Here is a 16801-nt window from a genome sequence, read left to right on the forward strand (position 1 = left end):
TTTTGTACCTACAGCCCTAGAGGATGAGATGGAGGAGATGTTTAACCGCTCAGTCGTGTCAACTGACTCTTTGTGACCCCATGGACTGTACTCGCCAGGCTCCTCTGTCCATGGAATTTCCCAGGCAAGAAGACTGGAGTGGGTAGCCATTTCCTTCTCCAGGGGATCTCCCTGATCCCGGGATCGAACCCAGGTCTCCCTCATTGCAGGCAGACTCTTTACCATCTGGGTCGCTAAGGTGTGTCTGACTCTTTGTGAGCCCATGGACTGCAGCCCGCCAGGCCCTTCTGTCCATGGGATTCTCCAGGCAAGAATACTGGAGTGGGTTGCCATGTCCTCCTCCAGGGGGATCTCCCAGATCCAGGGGTTGAACCCACGTTTCCTGCATTGGCAGGTGGATTCTTTACCACTGAGCCACCTGGGAAGCCCGAGATGGAGAAGAGGATTAAAAAAAAAACAAAAACCTGGGGAGAAGTTTCTGTTTATTTACAAAAATATATATGTATATGTATATAATATATATTAAGCCCTCCCCCAACTCCCACAATTCACTTTTTAACTTCTACCCCACCTCCCTTTTTAAAACAAAGAGACTTCAGAGAACTTCAGAGGCAGTTCCTCGGGAAGGGCAAGCAGGAGCAGCACCGACGTCCTGTGTCTGGCAGGTCGAGGGACCCGGGTCCCATCCTTGTTCCCTGAGGACAGGGTCGGGGAGGGGAAGGCTCAGTCCTTGAAGCCCTGAATACTGTAAAGAATGCGCTTCTGGTGTCCCGGGAGCGTGATCCCCATCTGCGCCAGGTCCCTGTGGGCAAGGAGAGGGGCTCGGTGAGTCCCGGGGCTTGATCCCCAACGGCCCTGCCCTGCCCAGGCCCCCAGGGTCCTCACTCGGCCGTCAGGTCCAGCACGCACTCCATGGTGTCCAGCCCAGCGGAGCGGAAGTGCAGGATGTAGCGCTTCATTCGGATGGACTCCAGCCACTCAGCCACGCTTCGGTAGGGGATCCCGTCGGAGCCACTCAAGCTGGGCAGGCGAAGGGTTACCCTGTGGGGCGTGGGGGGGGGAACCCCTCAGTCGCACGTGATGGGAGATGCAGGGCTTTCCTGAAACTGGGGCTCGGCCTCCGTGCCTGTGCGGCTGGCCTGCAAGCCGGGCGTCTGACACAGAGATTATCTGGACTTTGCGGGTTAGCCCGGCCATTGTCTCTGAACCCATTTCCTGGCCTGTTGCCTGGCAACAGCCACGGGGCAGGCGGACAGTCCTGCAGCACTGACAGACCTGGGGACAAGAGGCAGCCTTGGAGGTCTAGACAGAAGGGACCACCGGCCCGCCTGCACTGCAGTGGCCAGCTCTGGGCAACTGATGGGGGCCGGCTAAGACATGAGGATTAAGTATCCCAGCTGAGAGGAAGCAGGAGGAGGAGGAGGACAGAGGCCCCGGAAGGTGTATGTGGCTTCGCCTTTTCTCAGGGTGGCCCCCGGGAGTTCTGGGAGCAGCCCCCTGCTTGCCACCTCCAACCTCAGCTGTTATTCTTGCACTCTGACCCCCCCCCCCCCCCCCCAACAATACAATGAGTGTTCCTGTCCTGAAGCCAGCCGGGGCCAAAAACCATTAGCAAAGTAAATCTGCTGGGGGAAAAATATCCAACATTCCAGAAAGATTAGCACATGCGGTCTCCAGTGCACCAGGGAGTTGTGCTCCAAAAAGATAGTTTCAAAAGTTGGAACTGGGAGCACGTTTTCTCCCAGAAACAAGGTTATATATGGCGGTCTGATACAGAGGCCAGCACACCAGAGTTGCTTTACCCGATAAAGCATTTGAAGCCGTGCCCGTCTCTCCCATTTCACCCCCACAACCAGCTGATTCTCTGTATTCTGGCACTGTTTTCAGTAAAAGGCAATTCTGACCATGTCCCTCCCATGGACAGTTTGAAAGAAAAAAAAAAAAAAAATTGGTCAGAATCAAGTCCAAACTTCTCTGCACCCTGCATTATTTGCAACTGGCATACCCTCAGCTCCCCAAGCCTTGCTGGCTACGTGAGCTGGGAGCCTTCCCAGACCCCACAAGGTTGCCCCTCTCAGTCAGGAAACACATCCCCCGGCTGGCTCTTGTCAGTTTCTCTGTCTTCCCTTCCCCATTCTCAGGGACCAAGCGCCCTGGAGCAGGTAGCAGGTTGGCAGCCGCTTGCATATACTTTCTATCTCAGCGTTCTTGCTTTCTGTGCTGGACTGAGTCGCTCAGTCGTGTCCGACTCTTTGCAACCCTGTGGACTGTAGCCCACCAGGCTCCTCTGCCCATGGGGATTCTCCAGGCAAGAATACTGGAGTGGGTTGCCATGCCCTCCTCCACGGGATACCCCCAACCCAGGGATCAAACCCAGGTCTCCTGCATTGGCAGGCAGATTCTTTGCCACCTGAGCCACCAGGGAAGCCTCCATCAAACTAGAGCTATCAAGGCTGAGACATTGTACCTCCTCCATCAGAGCAGACTCTTCTCAAAGTGCAGACTGGAATCCTGTGTCTATGCCTGACTCTTGGGAGCTCCACGGGCCTGGCGCTTGGTGCATGTGGCGGCTGGCCGTTTCCATTCTCCCAGACCTGCCCACCCCACCCAGGGTGGTTGCTGCTGCTGCTGCTGCTAAGTCACTTCAGTCGTGTCCGACTCTGTGTGACCCCATAGACGGCAGCCCACCAGGCTCCCTCTCCCCTGGGATTCTCCAGGCAAGAACACTGGAGTGGGTCGCCATTTCCTTCTCCAATGCATGAAAGTGAAAAGGGAAAGTGAAGTCACTCAGTCATGTCTGACTCTTAGTGACCCCATGGACTGCAGCCTACCAGGCTCCTCTGTCCATGGGATTTTCCAGGCAAGAGTACTGGAGTGGGGTGCCATGTGGTTACCTGGGATCAAAGTTGGCAATGGTTCGCAGGGAATGGGGGTTGGCATGCAGATGCTCCAGCTGTGCCTTCAGGCGGTGGAAGGGGGGCCGGCGGGCACGGTCGTAGGCCCAGCAGTTCTTCATGAGTTCATAGAGGGGGGCGGGGCAGTCCACAGGAGGGGGCAGCCGGTACCCGTCCTCAATGCTCTTCATTACCTGTAGCGAGGAGCAGGGCAGGAAGCTAGCCCAGCAGCCCAGCAGGAATATCTCTGTGCACACAGATCATTGCCACGGAGCCTCTGAACCCCTGACCAGGGTGGGCATGGTCAAGACAACAGGGCATGAGGTGAAGGGGACCAGAAAGGTTAGGAATGCAGATAAAGGGGCAGAAAGAAGAAATCGGGGTATTTGCAAGAAAGGGCGGTGGAGGATTTGGGGAGGGGCCAGGAGGTGTGAGAAACACCAGGCTCACCTCCTGATTGCTCATCTCCCCATAGGGCTTGTCCCCGAAGCTGAGCACTTCCCACATCACGATCCCAAAGCTCCACACATCGCTGGCCGTGGTGAAGATCCGGTGGGCGATGGCTTCGGGGGCTGTCCAACGGATGGGGATCTTCCCTCCCTAACGGGGCACATGGGGCAGAAAGCTGAGGAGTCTCAGCACCGAAGGGCATGGGAAGCTACAGTGTCCCCATGAGCATGCCTGCTCTGTATGTACTGACGGCTGTATGTACAGCGTGTGGATGTGTATGTGATAGGTGTATAAGGCGCTTACCTGGGTTTCATAGGTACCATCAAAGTTGTCCAGGAGGCGGGTCAGGCCAAAGTCAGACACTTTGCAGCACAGGTTCTGACTCACCAAGATGTTCCTGGCGGCCAGGTCCCGGTGGACGTAATTGTGGTCACTGAGGTAGTTCATGCCGGACGCTATGCCCTGCAGCATGGTCACCAGCTGCCCAGGCACTAGCTGGTCCTCCCGCTCCTGCAGCAGGGAGTGGGCAAAGTCAGGGGCCAGGCTGGGTCTCCTCTTCCCAGAGCTGGGGTCCATGCCCGGGCGGGGCTCTGTGGCCAGTCCCCCTTCCCAGCTGGTCCTGTACCCTCCTCACCCTTAGGAAGGCATCCAAGGCTCCATTCTCCATAAACTCCGTGATGATCATGATGGGTTTTCCTGAGACATAAAGCACACATCACCCCAGCAGCCTCCACCCCGTCTCCACCCAGAACCACACTTCCTGCCTCTGACGGCACAGCCTCCCTCCACTTCCGGTGGTCTCAGCCCTCTTCTCCCACCCCCTCCCCTGGCCCCTGCACGCTCTCTTGGGTCCCACCCCTCATACTCTTTGTGACCACGCCTTCCAGGTGCAGAATGTGCGGGTGGTTGAACTGGCCCATGATAGTCGCCTCTCGAAGGAAGTTCCACCACTGGCCATCGGGAGATGTGTCTTTCAAGGTCTTAATAGCTACAATCTTGCAATCTTGGCTGGGGAGTCTCAGGGACCCCCGATACACTTCCCCGAACTCTCCTGGGTGGAAAGAAAACAGGGTCACGGCTGGATACACTGTCAGGCTCCCGAGGGGGACAGGCAGCGACCTCCCCAGTCCTCCAGTTCCGTTTTCTTCTCCGGCCCAGAGGAGCAGAAACATGGTGTACCCTCCTCCCTGAGACAGGGCTTGGCTGTACTTCCCAGGGCCGGGGGGCTGGGAGCCGGGAACAGGAGTACAGCTCTGTAAACTGCTTAGCACTGTCTGCCCACCTAGCACAGTTTCGGGGCTCAGGAGACAGTGGGCAAGGGGGTGCTGTGCAGTGGGGCTGGACTGTGCTCACGGAGGGCAGGCTGGTCAGGGTCAGTACACAAGTGACCAGGGAAGCTGACCACTGCCTCCTCTCTTCCGCAAGCTGCTCCGGTCACAACTCGGCCAGCTTGGCCACACAATCGGCCAAGACACTGCCGAGCTTTGTTCACTGTTCAGATCCATTTCCCCTGGTGACCCAAGGGATCAGGGCAGCCCAAGGACACTGGGCCCCTGGTAGGGTGGAATGCGGGACGCCCTGAATCCCTTCCACGTTTGGGAACCCTCTGAGAAGAGCCTGAGCCCGGGCACAGTGACCCTGTCTCTTGATAAAGATGATGTGTCCACTGCTCTTTATCAGAAATTCCATCATCACAGAGACAGATGGTGCAGGAGGTGGGGGCTGCTCCAGGACACCCGATAAGGGGGTTACAACGTGAACACGGTGGTTTCAGGACACAGGGTACAACGGGAAGGAGACTCATCTGGGAGCTCCTGGGCCAGAGGAGAGGCCAGCTGGGCTCCACATGGAAGGGCCGGAAAGAAGGGGCCTGCTGGCAGCTCTGCGTGGCCACACAGAGGGGCCCACGGGGCTCACCTTCGCCTATGACGGTGTCCACGACCAGCCAGGCCGGGTCGAGCTCCTGGGTGAAGTCCAGGGCTCCCTGGGCAGGGTCTTCATATGCCTGGAGGTCGACGTAAGGCTTCAGCCACAGCTTGTCCTCTGTGGGCAGAACAGGGTGGACTCGGCCCAACTCTGGGGGCTCAGGGGTACCAGGAGGAGGGGCCAGCAGATCCCAGAGTCCTGGCTCTTCTGACCCCTGAGAAGCCCTGTCCTGGCTGAAGTGAAAGACAGTCTCCTCCCTCAGCAATGAAGCCTCCAGAATCCAGTCACTCCTCCTGTGTCTGCATGCAAAGCTCGTGTGTCCTCGCCTCCCGGGGCCCAGAGCAGGAGGCAGGAAGCCAGACCCGAACCGTGTTCATGGCCTCGAGTGACCCAATCTTCCAAAGGCTCCTTGACCATGACCACCCTGCCCCGGTCACTCACAGCTCATTCACATTCCCAGACAAGCCTGCCTCCTGCCCCGTGACTTGGATGGACCCCAGACTCCCCCTTTTGTGGGGCACCTAATGAGGTGACCAGCGGGCAGCCCACATGTCTGGAAGGAGCCTTGTCCTCCCTTCCAGCCTCAGCCCACAGACCCGGCCAGGCAGGGCAAAGAAGGCGGCGCAGAGCCCGGGCATATCCGTACAGTGGCTCTGGCAGCTCACAGGTAATTGCACAGAGCCTCTGGGGGACTATTAGTATGGAGTTAATTAACCAAAGTTAATTAAGGAGTGAAACACCACAGCCCCGGAGACAGGAGAGCCCACTCGTGCCCCCGGAGCTGCGCTAGCAAACCTGGGTCCCTGGGTCCCATCCTAGGGGCACCTCCCAACACGCATGTGCACCACGTGTGCACACAGGCACTCCCGGCTCACCTTGGTCCCTATCGGCGACGCGATCTCGCTGCCTCTGCTGCCTCTGGTGCCGTCGCCGCTGAGCTCTCCTGGAGGGGTGGGGACCAGGGTCTTCAGGGGCCCAGGACCATCTCAGGGGCCCAAATGCTCTTCAGCTGAGCTCTCCCCAGAAACAAAAGGGGTTGGGGGAGGACACAGGAGCTTTGGGACTAGGGCGTGGGAGGGCTGTTGGGACTGCATTCAGGAGCTTCTGCCTGGGCACCGGGGACCCAGGGTGGGGAGGGCGGTTGGGGGCACAGGAGAAACACCTGGAACGGAAGACCAGCATCCCGAGCAGCAGAGCTACGCCCAGAAGCAGTCCGAAGATGATGGCCACAATCTCACCTCCACTCAGGACCCTGGAAACTGCAGGCACACGGGGTGAAGAAGTCTGGGGGTGCTCAGGGCCTCCAGGGATGATGGAGGCTAAAAGGGCACATGCAGGGGGTATGTGTTCCCCAACCAGGGAGATGGGTATGGGTGTGGGTGAGAAAGCCCGTGGGAAGGGCCCATCCAGGGGACCATCAGCTTGGGCTGCCAGCCAGTGGATGCTGACTTGAGAGGTTAGGAGACTGGACAGAATGCTGGCTGGCAGTATACGGCATCAGGATGAGTGTCTGAGAAGGAGGTGCGGTGTGAGCTGCATGGAGCTGTCCACCCAGGAAGCTTGTGTGTGTGCGTGTGTGCATGTGTGTCTACAGGAAGGAGCTCACTAACCAGAACAAGGTCTGAGAAACCTCAGGGGGATGACAGGTGCGTGTGTGTTTGGGACAGAACAGAGTAACCCACTGACCGGGTGGGCTGGTCCGAAACTCATGGTCAGCGGAGAAGGGGCCGGGGCCCAGAGGGGTCACCATGCGGACTCTGACGATGTATGTGGTGTCAGGCTGCAGTTCCGTCAGCAGGACCCTGGGCTCTAGAACCATCTGGTACCGCTCTTCGTCCTGCGGATGGGGGGGGCTCATGTTATCTGGGCCATGCCGTACCAGACCTGGTGGAGGAGATGGGCAGTCCTGGGAACATGCGGGAGGGGAGGCTGGGGAATGGTCAGGACAGGGCTCCTGACGGGGTTCTGCCCTGAGACAGCCACACAGGTCACTGCAGGCAGTCTTCTCCCATCCTGCACCCCAGGCGAGGAAATGTTGGGTGTGTCCAGGCACAGACACTAGAGACGTTCAGTCGCATTCTTACCTGGTTCAGCACGTGTAGCTCGTAGCTGAGGTTGCCCCCGGGGCTGCGGGGCCGGGACCCCGCCCAGGTCAGCTCCAGCTGCCGTGGTGCCTTCTTCACCAGTCTCAGGGACAAGCCTGACAGGGACTCTGCGAGTTCAGAGGGAGGAAATCACTTAAGTAGCTTCTGCTGGCTTTCCACCCATCGACTTGTCCCCATGGTCCTATGCCCCCCCCACCCCCCATCTTCTCCAGGCCCTGCTGGCCCCCAGGCCCCTCACCTGCAGACCCCATGTTGATGCTGAGTGAGGCGCTGGCAGGCTTGGAGGCACCCAACCCCGACACTCCATTCTGGGCTTCCACGTTGAAGGTGTAGTTGGCGTGGGTTTCGAGGCCGTCCACACGCACCGAGGGTGCGGTGAGCCCGCTAGGGCCTGCAGAGAAGCGCACACCTGCCCCGCAGGGCTGGCAGGGCCCCCCGTCCAGCGCTGCTCCCTGACACTGAGAACACTCCACGTTGTATCTGACATCTTCACGTTCCCCCAGGTCTGCTGGGGGTTCCCAGCGCAGGGAGAGCTGAGTCCCTGAAATGGAGAAGCTCAGATTTCGGGGGATTGAGGGGGGACCTGTGGGAAAAGAGAGGCCATCAGCAGGGGCCAGCATTGCTCTCTCCCCAAGCTGCTGGCTCCCAGCCTCCTCCCAACACCCTGATTCTCAAAGTCCTCTGAAGGTCCCGCCAGGAGATTTGATTCCTAGTGAGGGAAAGGTGGCTTAACCGCATCTCTGTGCTCTTCTAGGAGAGAAGGGGTGCAGGCTGAGGGCATTATGTGGCTGGCACCCTGGATGGTCCCCAGTATCTTATAGGCTCTGGAAAGTTCTGACTCCAACACAGGCTTAGCCACAGTCCTGCACCCCCTCACAGACAGCCAGGCCCTGGCCCCGACTCACGTGTGCACGCAGCATGGGGGCCCTCCCCAGGAGCGCGGTAGTGCCCACTCTCACAGGCACACTCCGTGGCCCCTTCAGCCTCGGCTGTGCTATGTTGGGGGCACTTGAGACACTGGGGCGCGTCCACGTCACTCCGGTAGGAGCCGCTCGGGCAGGCTGGAGAGAGAATGCCACAGAGCCAAGGTCGTCCAGCGTTTTACAGGCAGAATCATATCCCTTCTCCCAATCCTTTGTGCTAGAAACACCCCGGTACGTGTCTCCCTACGGCCTTTGGACACTCAGTGTAAAAGTCAACTGAGATGGAGCGTGGGCTTCCTTCCAGTCCTTGGCACCTGGGAGTCCCTCCCACAAGGGGTCCCTGCAGATTCTCCCCATCTCCTCAAGCCTTCTTACCGAGGCATTCCTCAGCATCGCTGCTGCCCTCCTCATACCCAGGCTCACAGTAGCACCGCCCCACCGGTACCAACCACTCGCCGTCGGGGCTGCAGTGCATGCGGGGTGCACCCAAGGGGCCAGGGCTGACGTGCGCATGGGGCACACAGGTCCCTGCCACTTCGGCCAACCCCCCAGGTCCGGGCAGAGTGTCGGGGAATTGGGCCAAGCCGTGCACAGTTTCAGGGCAGCGCTGGTAGAAGACCCGGACGGACACCAGGGCCACACAGGCACCAGGGTTGTGGAATGCGAGGTAGAGGCCTCGGCGGGTCAGGCGGCCCAAGGAGCAGCGCTCCACATTCAGCTTCACGGCTCTGGATGCAAGGTCTCGGACGGTGAAGCTCTGGTCGGCGGCCACTGTGGTTACCTGGGAAGGAGGTAGGGGAAGAGGGAACAAGGCAAAGTCGTGCTTCATTCCCACACCACAGAAGCGATTGCTTGCTTGACACTTCACAATTTATACAGCCATCAACAGAGGACCGATTACGTGGGAGCTACTGAACCAAGCATTTTTATGTGCATTAATCCTGCAAGGTAGAATGGATCACCTTCCCCATGTGACAGATGAAGAAATTAAGGCCAAGAGAAGTAGAAGAAACTTGGATGAAATCACACAGCCACCACCTGGTGGGGCTGGGATGGGAACCCAGGCTTTAGGACACTACAGCTCTGATACTTCCCACTATTCACAGGTGTTCCCAACCTCGGTGGCAATGAGGTGATCAGTTATAAAGGGTGTCATCGTTCACTTATTACTAGTAACCAACTTTACAGCAGCTGCTCTTTGGAAAAAAATGAGATTACATCCTCTAATAATATGCTCCCTTTTCTTTCGCATTCCAGTATATTTTCTTGGGTAGGAAAGAAAAAGATTAGAAAGTAGCTTGCAGAGAACTGTCTTCTTACACAACTCTAGGTATACTCATGGGCATGTGTCACATACAGTTGTGGTGAGCATTGATGTAAAAAGTCCAAATACCTCTCCCTTGCCCCCACCATGCCATACTCTTATCTAAATAGATGCTTATAAAGGCCTCTAAAATAGACAAGGCTGGCACTCATTAATAATAAAAAAATATTTTTATCACCATTTCAAGACAAGGAAGAGCTCAGAGAGGTTAAGTGACACTCCCTGTGTTGGGACACAGCTGAAGAGGTACTTGAATCCAGCCCTTCTGATTTCTAGTCCCATATTCTTTTTGTTATTCCACACCTACACCCTCTTCCTGTTTCTGCCACCTTCTCTTTTCTCTGAGCAGAGCAGGGTCATGGAAGGGAGTGGGGCAGGGATGAGTATCAGGGCTGAAATGGCCACGAGGGGCAGGAGCACCTTCTGGAACATGGCCCGCCGGAGCTGAATGCCCACGTCCTGGTCACTCTCCATGTATAGGAGGTTGAAGGTCTCCTTGCAGCCCAGAGGCCCTGCTTCCCCGGGGAAACTCTTGCAGTCCCGCACGGTAAACTGCAACTCCACGTGGACGCGTGAGGCCTCCTCTCCCCGGTAGATCCAATTGGTGCGAAGCCAGTGCTCGGTGTCTCTGCCTTCTTGCACGGGGCAGTCCTGGTACATGTACAGGGGTGTCCCATTCAGTATCTGCTGCACCTCACTCCACTGTGAGAGGAAAGTCAGAGTCAGCCTCCAAGTCATCATCACCGACTCCCCAGATACTCACTTTCTAGCGTGGAGGCGAGGAAGCTGGTGTCAGAGCTTCACATTTCTTGTCCTGTTTTCTCTCAACACCCCATGCAACAGGATAGTAGGTTAAGTGTTCAGGGTTGGGGATTTCCTTGGATATAGCATAAGCAAGACAATGGGCTTTCCAGGTGGTGCCAGTGGTAAAGAACTCGCCTGCCAATAGATTCCTGGGTCAGGAAGATCCCCTGGAGGAGGGCATAACAACCACTCCAGTATTCTTGCTTGGAAAATCCCATGGACAGAAGAGCCTGGCGGACTATGGTCCAAAGGGTTGAAAAGAGTCAGACATGACTGAAGCAGCTTAGTACATGTACAAGACAACACCTCCTTAACAATCCTGGCCAGCCAGCCCTGGACCCTTCAGTGAGCCCACTCTAACTCTAAGCATGTGAGCACCATTTTCACCTATTTTATCAGCAAAGCTGTCAGATACCCCAAAGGCAGATTTTGGGTAGCTCATTCACAGAATCTTTCTGCCTATTTGTTCAGAGGAGGGGAGACTATGTATGACGTGAAGGCTCCTGACTTTTGGAGGGCAAGAGCAAATATAGAACTCTTCTAAATGAGGGAATCTCATCCTCTCCAATGTTCCCTCCAGTTATGGCCACTATCAAAATCAACATGGAAAGAGCTGGTTGGACTCCTAGACATCATCCAGTTCACCTTCCTTAACTCTTTTTTAACATTAAAAAAATGTTTAATCTTAGCAATAATAATGGCCAGCACTAATATAGTGCTTATCATGGGCCAGTCACTATTCTAAGCATTTTGGATGAAGAAGCTGAGTAACAGTTAGGTTAAAGGACTTACTTGCTCAAGGCATCAGCTACTAAGAGGAGGAGCTGGGAGCTACACCCAGGGATTCTAGGCTCCAGAGTTTATGCTCTTAATCATCATGTTTCTATGTGCTTATTACAAAAAGCCAAGGAATAAAAACCTACATAAAATAAAAAGTGAAATTCTTCTCGTCTATCCACCCATTCCTAATGACTTGGAATAAAACCTCTCAGATCATTTTCAGGGCTTCCGGAGAAATACTTGAATGTTTTCTGGTGTGCCTGTTTTTAATGTAAGTTTTTTTAAACATATACATTTCATTTTGTAACCTACTTTTTGTTTTTAACAAATTGTCTTTGAAAGATGTCCACAACAGTGTATAGATCTACCTAATTATTTTCAGCAATTCACGAAATAGTATCTCATTGTATGGATGCACCATAATTTATATAATTATTTACCTATTGTTGGATATTTAGGTAACTTCTAGCTTTTTTAAAAAAATTTTTAAGTAAGTATGTTTAGATTTTTATGATTTCTGTAGAACTACTGTACCAAAGGGCAAGGACATTATAAATTTTATAAGAAGATATTGCCAAATTGTCCTTCACAGAGGCTTTATCAACTTACATGTCCACAGTGCAGGAGGTACATTTTCTCAAAACTTCATTAACACTGGACATTAGTGAGCTTTTTATTTTTGGTCAATCTTATGGACAAAACAGCTTCTGGCCATTTTAATTTACCTTTCTTTGGGGAGGAGGTTGTGGCATTTTTCTTTTGTTCACTGTCTATGTGTATTTTTAAGCAGTTATGTTTTATAACTTTGCCCAATATTCTACTGTCATCTTTTGAATCTTTTGAGTATCCATTTGGATAAGCTTTTTTTTCTTTAACATTACAGATATTAATCATTTGTTTGAAATGTATATTTCATATATTTCCTCCATCATACCATTTAATTTTGCTAATGATGTCTTTTAAAATTTTTACATAATAACATTTTTTCTTCTTTCCTTTTTCTGTGTTATGTAAATATTTTGCTTGGGAAGCTCTCCCATCCAAGATTATAAAGATATTCTATATTTCTCCTAACATTCTTATAGGTTTGGTTTTTAGGTTTAGATTTAAGCTTCCTAGAATTAATTTTTTTGTGTGTATAGTGAGCTTCTCAGGCAATGCTTAGTGGTAAAGAACCCGCCTGCCGATGCAGGAGATGCAGGAGACCCGGGTTTGACCCCTGGGATGGGAAGATCCCCTGGAGAAGGGAATGGCAACCCACTCCAGTATTCTTGCCTGGAAAATGCTATGGACAGAGGAGCTTGGCAGGCTATAGTTTATGAGGCAGCAAAGAGTTGGACCCAACTGATTGAGCACATAGTATGAAGATGTAACTTTACTTTCTTCCTTTAAAAAAAAATTATGGACACTGAATTGTCAATTTATCAACTAGGCTCTACCTTACACATTGATTTGCCATTCCAATGTTATCACAGACTAAAATCTCAAGTATGCAGGTTTGTTTGGGGACTTTCTATTCTGTTGCATTGACCTGAATATTCTTGTGCAATACCAAGTGTTTTAATTATAACTGGTGTATAGTATGTTCTGATATCTGGTAGGACAAGTTTCCTATTTCATTATTCTTCTTTTTCAAAAGAATTCTCAGCCATTCTTAATTATATTCTCTGCTAGATGAATTTTTAAGAAGCGCTCAAATTCTATAAAATATTCCAGCGATATTTTGGCTGCAACCCCCTTATTGTATAAAGAAGAGACTCAGGTCCATAGCAAGTTCACTTCCCCGAGGGTTTTTATCACTACATGCAGTGTTGGAAAAGGCGAGGAAAAGTGCCATGAACTTAAAGTTTGGGGTGGTGTGGGGGAGGCGCAGAAGTATATGTTGCTGTGAGGCACATATTTTTGTATTAGGGTAGGGGGTTCAAAGATGGAACAAGGGGTGTCTTGGCTACAGCGATGGAAGGCAGCGAGGGCCTGTACTTAGGGAGCTGTGATGGGGAAGCTGGAGTGGAAGGCTTGGGGTGGAGGTCAGGTGGAAAGGTGGTGGGTGGTTAACGTGCAGCTCATTAGCTAGACTGCCAGGGCTGCAGCTGGAGCCAGGAGAAGCAGATGTTCCCAGCTGTAACACGCTTCCCCTGGTTCCAGCAGTGACAGATGTGGGAGAAGCAGCTGCCCGGGATCCACAGCAAGGATCCTTTCACTTATCACTCTGGTTGCTGGCTGCTACATAGGTCTGTTCTGGGGAGGCTGAATCTGGATGTGTGTGTGTGTGTTTTGAAAAGATGGAGAGGGGTGGAAGGGACTCGGCAGTCAGTGGAAATGTGCCTGCTGCTGTCTTCGTGCCTTCCTAGTACAAAGCTGTTTAGCCTGAGCTGCAAAAGGGGCCTTGTTTCCACTCCAGCCCAGTTAGGGGAGACTTATTTGAGTGGGGGGTGGCAGGGGTAGCCCGTGGGAGCCTGCAGACGGACCTACAGCCCTCACTGTGGAGCGATGAGCTGGTTTATGAGATGCGGCACCTATTAGAGCCGGCCTACTCCAGGATTTTCCGAGCAGCCTCTCCTGTAGGATACATCATGATTTTGTCTATTAATTCTAATTACAGGCCACTCCACCGGAGAGCCCAGAGTGGAGCCAGGACCCTGCGACCCAGAGGGAAAGAAACCAAGTAACCCCAGAAATGGAGGCTGGATTCCTACTGCCGTAGGAAAGAAAAGAGGACGCCCAGAGAACAGAGTCCAGGACCAGAGGGAAGAGGCCTGAGGCCAGAGTCCTGGAGGCTATGGTGCTTGTGGAAGCTCCTGTGGTCCCAGGCCCAGCTCCGCTGAGCTGAGTGGCAGCTCCGCTCTGGGACTCACAGGATCCTCCCCCTGCTCACTGGGACTTCGGAATATCCAACAGGGAAGGGGCTTAGAATGCATGGTGTGCCTGGGCTGGGGAGAACGGAAGCGCCAAGGGCTCTCTGATGGGGCAGCTTTTAACTTGGGGAGAGTCAAAGATGCTTTGAAGAAGGTGATGAAAACTCTGTCTCTCCTCTCCAGAAAAAAAAAAAAAAAGTCCACATACAGCTACCTAACTCTAAATACTTTTTGATGAGGGCCCCTGACCCCCTGAAACCTATCTGCACAACTCCACTGGGATGGGTGGACCCCAGATTGAAGACACTCTTCTGTGTTTGGGTCTCAGCCCTCAACCATCTCAGGGATGGTCCATTCTCTTCCCAGGGGCTGTCACTCTCATCTTCCTCCAAGTCCTCGCAAGTACTGAGCCCTTCCTCGCTGGGGCAGGGAGAGGAGGAGCTGGGCATTGAAGCTTTCCCCATGGGGTGAAGCTTGACCCCCCCCCCCCCCCCAAGTCCCATTCAGGAGGCTCTGACTCACCTCCCCTCCCCTCCCCCTCCCGGAGGAGATACTTCCAGTTTTTCCAGCTCTTTTCTCCGCTCCTCCACCCACCTCACCATCCCATTTCCCAGTGGCCTTCAGCCTTGAGCCACCCCAGATGCCCCCTGACACTCACCCCGTCCTCTGGGGGATCCAGGAGCCAGCCCAGCTCTTCCTGTGCCTTGCTAGTATCCATCAGAGTGACTGAAGGTGGAGAGAAAGGGGGCTGTCATCTCTGGGGGAGGCCCCACACGTCCAACTCACATTCCTCCTTCTGGGCCCCCAGCCCCAAGGCTTCAGCATCCTGTACCCTCACAGCTGTGAGTTTCTGAGGTTTTGGGGAGGAAAACCTCCCTGGAAGGAGGATTGAAGAAGAGCTCCAGGGCTTAGTCTGTCTTTCTCCCGAGTGTGAAGGGAGAAAGGCAGAGTGGGGCAAGGGTTGGAGGGCTGAACCTTTGGCCAAAGTCAACGGCAGGAAGAGCAGTCCCAGAGAGGCTGGGCGGCCTCACACTCGGCAGGGACCGTCAGGTGTAGAAATGGAGGGGCAGATGGACAAGAAATGAGCTTGGCTGCTGGGGGCCGCTGAGTGGGTAGGATGTGGACAGGGGACTCTGGAGGGGCATCCTGGGTGGGGAGGCTGCCTCCCCCTGGCAAAGGGCCTGGCCTGCACGAGGTGGTGGAGTGGAGGGTACAGGCACAGCCAAGAGTCCGGGAAGCAGGGATAGTAGGATCATAGAGCATGCAAGTGTCCACAGGAAAGGCTTCACCTCTGCAGCCAGGAGCACCTGCACCTAACCCACCCCCAGCGGCAGGTCCCTCTGTCCCCGGGCTTAAGATGGCATAAGGGTACTTCCACCTCCGACTTCCGAAGGGTCAGATCTCTGAGTTGGGAGCCTAAGGTTGGGACTGCCTGGGAATGGAGAGTCCCCAAGATCGCTGGGGTGGGAGGCTGCTTCCAGCAGAAACTCACTCTCCACCCCCACCCCACCCAGGAGCAAACTGCTGGCCAGCAGGAAAAGGGGTGAGTGACCCGGGAAAGCAGCTGTTTGGGGTTAAAGGCCAAAGACTGGCCTGGCCAGTCGACTGCCTGGCAGCCGGGCAAAACAAGAGCGCTGGAGAGGGGCTCCGAGGAGAGGGCCTCTGGAATGCCGGCTCCCGGAGGAGGAGGGGGTGGGGCGGGGCGGGGCGGCGCGGGGGTCGGTACCTTCCACGGCGCGCGCCCCCGGGGGCAGCGGGGCGCAGAGCAGCAGCAGCAGCAGCAGCCCGAGCCCCAGGGGCCAGCGCCGCTCCATGGCGCTGGGCCGGGACCTGGGACCGCGGCCCGGACGGCGGGGCCAGGTCGCGAGAACTGGGCTAGCCGGGCCGGCTGGGCGGGGGCGGGGAGGGGGCGGGGCCAGCGCCCGGGGCGGAGTCCCGGCCTCACCTGGATCACCTTCTTAAAGGGACAGGAGGGCAGGAAGGAAACTCGTAAAACAGGCCATAAACTTCAAAAAAACCGGAGGCGCCTTGACCGGAACGAGCCTGCGGGCGCCGCCTAGTGGGTGGGATTGGGAATCGACTTGGCTCCGTGCTCCTTTGGACCCTAAACCCATCCCTGTCTCCAACCGGTCTTTGGCCTAACTACACCCAGGTGTCCCCTCCCTTCTCCCTTTCTTCAGGGCCCAGCGCTGTAACAGACACCGGGAGGGGGAAAGCAGGGTAAAGAGACACGTCTTGATGTTTCTGTCGGGGAGGCTTAGGTGACCATCATGCAAGGCGAGGTTGGTTGGAAGCAAGTCCAGGCGGGGGCTCGGTAGGTGAGTCTTGAGGGAGGAGACTTGGGTGAGCTGGGTTTTCTGGGTGGCAGAGATTGGGCAAGGCGTGAGCGAGGGCCCGAGGGTAGGGAGCCTCAAGGTGCCTCTGGGAGTGGTGAAGGGACCAGTCTGACTGCTGGGCTCAGGATTGTCGTCCTGGGAACCAGGCAGGAAAGGCAGGTGTGGGCCTGGGCAGGGAAGGTCTTGGTACACGCGTGAAGGAGTTTGCACGTTACCGTGCACTTTATAGAGCAATGGGAGAAACTGGTGAGGGCTTCTGAATGCAAGTGCTAAGAGGAGCTACGTGGTGTAGACCTACGGCCTCCCTCCTGTTGGAGACTTTTTTGTGTTAGTTGCTCAGTCGTGTCCAACTCTTTGCAACCCCACGGACTGTAGTTCTCTAGCCTCCTCTGTCCATGGGATTT

General features: G+C 54.8%; 1 protein-coding gene across 2 annotated transcripts; it reads right to left on the reverse strand.

Moving 5' to 3' along the window:
* Positions 1–378: 378 nt before the first annotated feature.
* EPHA1 (EPH receptor A1) lies at positions 379–15911 on the reverse strand. Of its 2 annotated transcripts, XM_061165973.1 has the most exons (18): positions 15788–15911; positions 14720–14787; positions 10043–10324; positions 8674–9079; positions 8281–8436; positions 7614–7958; positions 7355–7482; positions 6957–7107; positions 6433–6529; positions 6146–6213; positions 5262–5387; positions 4210–4395; positions 3979–4040; positions 3648–3854; positions 3345–3494; positions 2895–3088; positions 886–1041; positions 379–802 (listed from the first exon to the last, which is right to left on the reverse strand). In XM_061165973.1, the coding sequence occupies exons 1-18, from the start codon at positions 15873–15875 to the stop codon at positions 724–726; spliced, it is 2949 nt and encodes a 982-aa protein (XP_061021956.1). In that variant the 5' UTR covers positions 15876–15911; the 3' UTR covers positions 379–723. The 2 variants fall into 2 exon arrangements, with proteins under 2 accessions (XP_061021956.1, XP_061021957.1); XM_061165974.1 differs by lacking the exons at positions 14720–14787; positions 15788–15911 and adding an exon at positions 10386–11771 and having other exon boundaries at positions 381–802; positions 10043–10273.
* Positions 15912–16801: the final 890 nt, after the last annotated feature.

Source organism: Dama dama, chromosome 18, assembly GCF_033118175.1.
Source record: "Dama dama isolate Ldn47 chromosome 18, ASM3311817v1, whole genome shotgun sequence".
NCBI lineage: Eukaryota > Metazoa > Chordata > Mammalia > Artiodactyla > Cervidae > Dama > Dama dama.